Here is an 8,725-nt window from a genome sequence, read left to right on the forward strand (position 1 = left end):
TTTTTCATGATTATAATAATTCTTTACTTAGTGCGCGGAAATAAAAGGACTTTAAACCAAAATGTAGGTTTTTGCACCTGAAGGTTTCTATGCAAAAGCTTAATTAATTTTTTTTTTCTCTAAAAGAATATTGTAGTTAGATAGATACATTGAAAAAAAAAATTTAATTTATTGAATCCAACCAGTTAGTAAATCCAACCATGTACTAATTGCCACAGCATCTTACTCATTACGCTGAAAATCAATTTTCTCATTGAATTAATAATTTTAAGTGAATAACATGGCTTCAATAGCATTTTGTACCGTAATATCTATTCTGTGTAAGCATTTATGTAAGATTCATCACGCAATTAGAAATTCCTCCGATTAGGCGGACGTGCTTCCAGTCAATTACAACGTGAAGGCACGCAATAAGGAAGGATAAAATTCCTGACATTCCCTTCCAATTGCAGGACAACACGACTGTTGACAAAATTTTGCCAACATTTTAGTTCGGCCGCCACTGTGAAGTCATTAGTCTTATTCTGGAGCAGGAAACATGAAAAATCAGCGAAACTCCCATCGGGATTAGAATTGCAGACCTTCTGTTCGGGATAAAAAACTAGGAAACTGGAAATTGCTTATAAATGTATTCAATTCCTATCGATTCCCAAATTCTGGAAATAAATATTATCAATAATATCAAAATTCTCTACCAAAATGGGATATAAAATTATGACAATACTGTAAAAGAGTTTTATAAATTTAGTGAACGAGTCTAAATAATATTTTAAAGAGTTGACTTGAAGGAAGTTGTTATACTGATAAAAGGAAGGAAAATCGTCGAAAATACAAAATAAGCTAAATTTTCCGAAGACATGTAATTCTTGATTTTTCTCAAGCATAAAACTAGAAAGAAACCGCTTTCCAACCTTGACTTATTTAGATCTCTGCAAGTTTTAAAAAGAGAGATGAAAATACTTGTGGTAAAAGTTCGGAAGCCAGCCAAAACCTTAACTCTGACTGCAGTGCATAAGATAAAGAGATTTAGGAAAGAAGAATACAGACGGTGTTTCTTCGTTAAAGAACTTGTCGGTCTGGACACACCTAAAATCTTCCTTCTGTACGCACAGAAAAATTAAATCAAAAAGGATTTATAGGTTACTATAAATAATACTATAACCTTCTTTATTTATAGTAGATGGCAGCTCAACACAAACCAGTCCATATATTTTAGCCATGTTAATTTTTTAAGACCCTCATTTTTCAAAGAAATCTTCCAGATTTTTTTAGGGTATAAAAGGAATTGTTTGAAAATAAATTTCTATGTTGCTTTTTTGGCTGTATGCTAATCTCCTTATTCTATGTTAGTTTTAAATTTTTACCTTGAAATCTTGCCTAAAATCAAACGGCGAACCCTAGGTGTGCCCAGACCGGGCTCACCGATAATCTAGGGCAACTGAGAGTCTGTATTCTTTGCTTCATTGACAACAATGCTCGTTTCAGAACTCTTTCCGAAGCTCTATTCAATCAGTGTGGCACTTTGGGCACACCCACAGAACTAAAACGATAAGTGCTATCTTCACAAAATTTTACTTGTGTACTCCTCTAGGCCTAATTAGACTGCCTACCCTTTATATATATATATATATATAGGAGTTATTAGGAGTTTTGATATATATATATATATATATATATATATATCAAAACTCCGACTTTAAAAGGTAGCGTGGCGGAAAGGGTTAATCTACATTCCTGGAGGAAAATTGTTTTTATTCAGTAATTTCCAGATTTCTCCGACATTATATTTTATTAGAATTCTGAAATTTTACTCAAAAATGTACCTTCATACAGGCAATTTCAAAAGGTTTCAAGTTGGAAGCTTTTAAACGTACCGAAAAAAAAAGGCCTTTTAGTGCAAGGAACATGATATTTAATAAGTAACGCACAAAACGTTAAAAAAAAAAAAAGCCCCTTTAAACGTAATATAAAATCTGAAAGCTTTCAGTTTTTTTTTTTTTTTTTTTTCCCAGAATATTTCTTAGGTGTATTTAATGTTAAGAATATTTTCATTCTGTTCTTATTTCTACTTTTGTCGCATACCTCATCCTATAGCATGCAGTATCAAAAAGCACAGTCGTATTTAGGTTCACACCTACATTCATATGAATTGAATTATTTTCAAGTTAACCATTTGAAGATGCTTATGTTGAGCTGTTAATAGCTGAGTTGAGCTGGCCATACTTCCGTAGTTCTAATTTTCTGAATTACCTCCGTTTGAAATCTATGCATACATACAGAGATATATTAACATTAGCGTGCCAAATCAGATTTAATTTAATATCGGGCTTTCTCTTCATTTGCTGGTATCCTGTTTATGTAGATGTAACTTGGTCATTTGAGATAAATGAAATTCTTATCAGATATGGCAATACCAAAGATACGTTGGTTATAAATAACATCATCGAGATAATTTCGGTTAATGATATTTGAACGAGATTTCCAGTCTCGCGTCCTCCCTTTCACCAGACACTGAAATAAGCTTTTATTAATTTAACTTTCTGTTGCCACCGAAAACAATCAAACGCTTATTGACTTCAAATTTATCTTTTAGATTAAAACATAGGATTGTTTGTTACTGCAACAATAGAAGCCGCTTAAAAATGAAAAGTATCACTGCGATACATTTGATTGAATAGTGTTGCCAAACAGAGTATAACAATAAATTGATACAAACATTTGAAGCATCGTGATTTCATTGTTTTTTGCCGAATGACTTAAGATGGAACTGACCGGCTTTACTTTTGAAGGCGTTTCGCAAGGTAGTGGGGATATACATATTAAGACAGTTTCACGTATATGGCCTATATAGGTACGTATATGGCTTATATATATAGTCTTGATATATAGGATGAAAATAAGAAGAAACTTATTTTCGAGAACATAATTACATAGTCTACAGAGATTACACTTTGAACTACTTAATTACAAAAGACACAAATACATTTTTGGAAATAAAATTAAATGATCATTGTTGTAAATTTTCGTAAATATTTTGAATTCATTTGATTGCATTGTTGTTTTTCTATGTTGTTGTAATACAATGAATTCCTTTCATTGCATTGTTGTTTTTCTATGTTGTTGTAATGCAATGAATTATTTTGTTTGGTTATTCGTGTATTTGTTGCTTTTAGGGTGAACGTTCTGGGGTTTATTTTGTCTATGGTTGAATTCATGAGTCATGCTCATTCCTTGGGTGGATCTTTCGTTTTTTAGTGAGGTGGCATTTGTCTCGTAAAGGCGGCTCGGCTGGGGCGTGGGAGTTGGGCACGGGAGCTCTAGCAAGAGTTACTGTCGCCAAGTAGGCGATTTTTAACCAGTTCAGTGCCGAGTTTTAACTCTGTAAAGCTCAATTCAGAAGTCAAACAACAAAAATCAGCGTTATATTTACAAATAATATTTTTGTAAATATAACGCTGATTTTTGTTGTTTGACTTCTGAATTAGTATTTATTCGGCGTGTTATTGTGTCTGTAAGCTCAAGTAAAGTAGGAAGCGGCACTGAACGAGTTAAAAGTTTTTCGTCAGTTTGGCGATTTTCTGGATGGTTCAGGAGGGCGCATTTTCAGGATTCCATGATCGTTTTCTAGATGCCGTGCGCTACCATATGGGTGCGGTTCCCAGAACTGGGAAGAGCTGTGTGATTCAGCTGTGAATGTTTGCGGCTCGAAGTAATTGAATTAGGCTTCAACGTTTACTCCGTGAGCGGTTTTGAGAAATTACGTTGTTTTATCTTGAGCTAAAGAGGAATATCTATGTTTTCCTTAATATCTATGTTTCTGATATGTTCTTTAATATCCATGTTTTGCTTGAATTATTTACAGCTATATATTTTGCTGGACGTTTTTATTAATTACAATAAATTTTCAATTACTTCCCGCTCATCTGGAGTGATTGTATAACTGGATAGCTGCGAATCCGTAGTTTCTCTTAGAAAGTCCTCCACGAAGGCATCCCTTCCCTTAGACACATAGCCCTCGAAAGCTTTGACACAATTAAATAAACCAAACGAAAACAAGATCAATAAAGAATGCTTTATATTCAATCCAATGCTGTTTGCATTTCGGGAAACATAAAATACTATAAAATATCTCGCGACCGGTTGAAAACTAAAAAGCGGAAAACAGTTGCGAATTGCTTAGTTCTGCATGAACTGAGATATCAGATTTAGCTTTCTCTTTAGTTGCGCTTTTCATTCAGTTTTATTTTTATGTTTTTAGTAGTTTGAAGCATAACTATGTTTATATTGCTTGATATTACGAACACATGCACGAATATCTCTGACGGAAATTACAGAGTTCTGATATATTTCTGTTTATATTAACTTATTATCGGACTTGCGCATTCAATCTATTACGAACCCGTAAGCATGCAACAGTATGTTTCTCGCATTGTGAAAAAACAACGGTACCTACAGCTATCCAGTTTTGAATAACATAGCCCTCCACTCAAATATGGGCATCTGGAAGCCCAAATTTGTAATTTGTTTTATTACCTATTTCATATTTCGTAAAATTTTAACGAATTTTTGATTGGCAAACTCAAGGATTTCCAAGCGAGCAATGGGAACACTGCACGGAGGGGGGGGGCAAATTTACCTCAAGCACACGAGATTGTATATCAGAAATTCTAAAGATATGCTCTTTTTAAATATTTTGCGATACTGCTGTTGAATTGAATTTTATGATTTAGTGCGAAGAACATTGATATTTAATGAATAAAGTAACACACAAAACGTCTATTTAAGCGTAATATAAAATCTGAAAGCCTTCAGATTTAAAAAAAAAAATATTTTATATATTTTTCTTTCCTATAATAACTATTTCATGAGATAAGATTAAAATTATTTATCTATTTTGCGTACTGCGGATTGCAATAAAAAAGCGAGGTGTGCAACTAGATGTTATAGCAGTCCCGATGCAAAATTTCAACGTTTTATCTAATCGTTTTTGAGTTATGCGAAATACATACGTAGGTATGTGCTTGCAGACAGTGGCGTAGCTAGGGGGGCAAGGGGAAACATCTGTTCATGGGCGCAGCATCCAGGGGGCGCCAAATTGATGTTACAAAATTTTAGAATGAAATGTTTTCCATACTTGGCACACACACAGGGGCGCAAAATCTTCAGTTTTCCACAAAATTTTAGAATGAAATGTTTTCCATTCTTGGCACACCCAAAAGGGGCGCAAAATCTTCAGTTTTCCCCAAAATTTTAGAATGAAATGTTTTCCATTCTTGGCACACCCAAAAGGGGCGCAAAATCTTAAGTTTTCCCCAAATTTTTAGAATGAAATGCTTTCCATTCATGGCACACACAAAGGGACGCAAAATCTTCAGTTTTTTCCCAAAATTTTAGAATGAAATGTTTTCCCTGCTTGGCACACACAAAGGGGCGCAAACTCTTCAGTTTTCCCCAAAATTTTAGAATGAAATGTTTTCCGTTCGTGGTCCACACAAAAGTTCGCAAAATCTTCAGTTTTCCCCAAAATTTTAGAATGAAATGTTTTCCATTCTTGGCACACACAAAAGTTCGGAAAATCTTCAGTTTTCCCCAGGCACTGAAAGCCCTAGCTAAGCCTCTGCGTGCAGACATCACAAAAAGATCCATTTTACAGTCCGTTTTGGAAAAGAGTCCTTTACACTGTCCATACTTACAGACAGCGCACAAAAAAAAAAAAAAAAAAAAAAAAAAAAAAAAATAGTCCAAATGAGTTCGAGAACGGTTTAAGCGGATATTTCCGTTGAAAACCGTATCCGAAATTTTTCCGTAATTTCCGAATTTATGGTATCCGAAATTTGAATATGAAATAAAATAAACAAACAAAAATTCGAAATTCAAAATTTAGGTTTTGAGGTGTACATGTTCGAGTGAGGGACAAAATTCTGTTGCCGCCGTGTTTCTATAATACGAGGAACAAATATACATACATGCATGCATAAATATATTTAATTAATGTATTACACATACGTGCAACGGTATAAAAAAAAGTTTTTACGTGACTCAGGGGGGGGATGTTCAATAATCATTTTGAAAAAAACATATTTAAGGGAAATTTTTAAAATATGCCTTTAAATTAGAATTAATTTAGTAATTCTGTACCAAAAGCTGTAGTTAAAATTTAATTAAAATCAAAAATGCAGAATATAAAATAAAATTCTAAGTTTAAGAATTTTAAAAAGTTCTTGTGTCTTTTGGAACGTTTTGAATACATGAATCGGAAGAACAGTTTGCGGTAATTTTGAATAAAAATTAATTAATCTTCAAAATCTAAAACATTTTTTGAGAAATAATGCTTACGTTAAAATGAAAGTTATTTATTTAAAAAAAGGCCTGTCAGCGCTTTAAATTATCACGCCATTTTGTATATTTGAAATGCTTAATTTTCGCCGAAAATTGAAACAGAATATTAGCTAGGAAAACGAATCTCCTCGTTTTCAATCCCTTTCATGATTTCGTATTATAATATCATTCCAAAAACTGTATATTGTTGGAGGGAGCGAAAATAAACATAAATAAATAAACATTTTTGTTTATATTTTCCTTTTAAAATAAGAAACTGAATCAGATACTTTCTCCAAGACGACAAGAGGGAAAAAAAAAAAAAAAAAAAAAAGACAAACTCAAACAAAATGTACATAAACAACGGTGCGATGCTACCGCTCACTTTGGCGCGAAACTGAGTTCGAAGATAAGCGTTGAATGCAGAGGAGAAAGAAATGATAAAATGAAAAGCCGGAAAGAGAAATTTTTAGGTTTAGCTTACTTTTCGCTGGCTTCGGGTTTGGTTGTTTTCTCCGCGACATGAGATTAGGCTTAACCCAGACATCCACGTTATTATAAACACCACCACCATCGGAAGCGGTTACTCTGTGCTGTATCCCGTGACAACCGCTCTAGTCGCAGGTTACTGAACGTAATGAGCTACGTCTACGAACAACAGACAAACGAAAATCGCCAAATAAGCGAAAATGCAGCCAAGTTAGTAACACCTCCGATAGTTTTAAGAAAGATCGCCAAACATGCCAATGGGATGATTTTTAGATGATAAATATTACAAATGTTTTTCAAATTCCATTTATTCTTTTATTTCGAGATAATTATACATAATTTGAGTAATACCAGTTATTTAAACGTCTTTTATATACACGGGTTAACTTCTTCAGCGGGGGGGGGGAGTTAACATGCAGCATCTAAGATCATAATCCTTAAAAAAAAAGAGCAACGAGAAAACTCATTGCTGTCAGTATTAATTATTAATCGCTTTAATTTTAGCGATAAAATGTAATTTAATTTTGATTTGTGTATTCTGTTTCGTTAAGGAATAGACTATATTTAGATGTAGGAATACTTCTCTTACACCTCTTGATTTACGATAGTGACTCTTTATCTGAAGTTGCAGAAGAAGCTTTAGTGCTTTATAAATTTATTTTGAAAGTATAATAATTTTTTCTTACGTTTACTTTTATTAACCAGAAGTTATATTTATCTTTATCTGTTTATAAATGTAAATGAACATTTATTATCATGTGATTAAGATAAATTAAATGTCGTTAATTTCTTACGTCTCGCATCCTATGTAAGAGTGTGCATGAGTGTAAATCATCTTCCGCTTTTGTTTCAACAGTTTATTTCCGGCTTAAGGCTCTCAATGCTTATTTTATTTAATATTTAGTTAATTTATTTTCGTTTAAAAAGCATTATAAGTAGTTGTAAGTAGTTGTTTTGTCCACATTACATGGAACAATGATTGCCAGAGCCTACTCCGAAGAGAGGTTGAACTTCTAATCCCCCCAATTTTGTGCACCCCGGGGGTAAAGTAACGAGGCACAGCCCCCAGCCCACCTAACCAAGACAGCTTGGTCATATAGCTTGTAACAGGAGCCAGCCCATCCAACAACAAACGAGGAGCCAGCGATCCGGCCGTGCTCGAATCAAAGATATAAAGAAAACAACAAAAATAATCTAGTACTACAAGCCCCGGAAAACCAATAACTTCGGGAACCGAGTAACTAAAAAGGTTAGTATAATGTAAACTAAACAAAATAATAAATACGACCAGTGAAATTCATTTTATCACTGGACCTAATACATTCACATAAACGAACATAATAAAATAATAAAAAACTGTTAGGAACTTAGAATAAAACAACACGTAAAACAAATATTCACACAAAAGACAAACGCATCACTCATTCATTAATTCCTATGGCTTTTTTTAGTTGTATTTAAGATCCTCATTATTTCTCTACAATATTCTTCAAAGTTCTTATGATTTTTTCTAAAATCACTGCAATAAAACTTTTCATATTTTTTCCTTGCTCTCCCAGTAATAACGCAGTCCTCAAAAAAATGTTGTGAATCTCCAATTACATTGCACAAATTACACTTTTCATTATCTTGAAAGCCAAACCTTTTTAAGTAAGCTGGGAATCGACCGTGTTCTGTTAAAATTTGGTTTACATCCATATCTTTAAAAATATCCATTTTTTTCCCTTAGTAATATTTTTTAATAGTCCATGATTTTTATCGGACGATTCCCAGGCGAGTCTCCGTTTTTGTAAAATGTCATTATATAAAACTGAAGTGGCTTTTCGTTTAGAGTCAGGAATATATATGCACCCCGGGGGTATCCGCGGATCTCCCACGCCTCTCCCCTTCCACCAAACCACACGAGAGGACTTTCGGC

At 33.5% G+C, this 8,725-nt stretch overlaps 1 protein-coding gene across 1 annotated transcript in view; it reads right to left on the reverse strand.

The window, feature by feature from the left end:
* The window catches only part of LOC118183050 (zinc finger protein ush-like), a 215,071-nt gene extending 208,110 nt beyond the window's left edge, over window positions 1-6,961 (reverse strand). The window contains exon 1 of the mRNA XM_085812239.1: window positions 6,803-6,961. Coding sequence (XP_085668365.1) covers window positions 6,803-6,842 — 40 coding nt within the window. The 5' untranslated portion in view covers window positions 6,843-6,961. The remainder of the gene's footprint in view (window positions 1-6,802) is intronic.
* Window positions 6,962-8,725: the final 1,764 nt, after the last annotated feature.

Source organism: Stegodyphus dumicola, chromosome 2, assembly GCF_044657685.1.
Source record: "Stegodyphus dumicola isolate Sdum_Otavi_A_Nest chromosome 2, ASM4465768v1".
Taxonomy (NCBI): Eukaryota; Metazoa; Arthropoda; class Arachnida; order Araneae; family Eresidae; genus Stegodyphus; species Stegodyphus dumicola.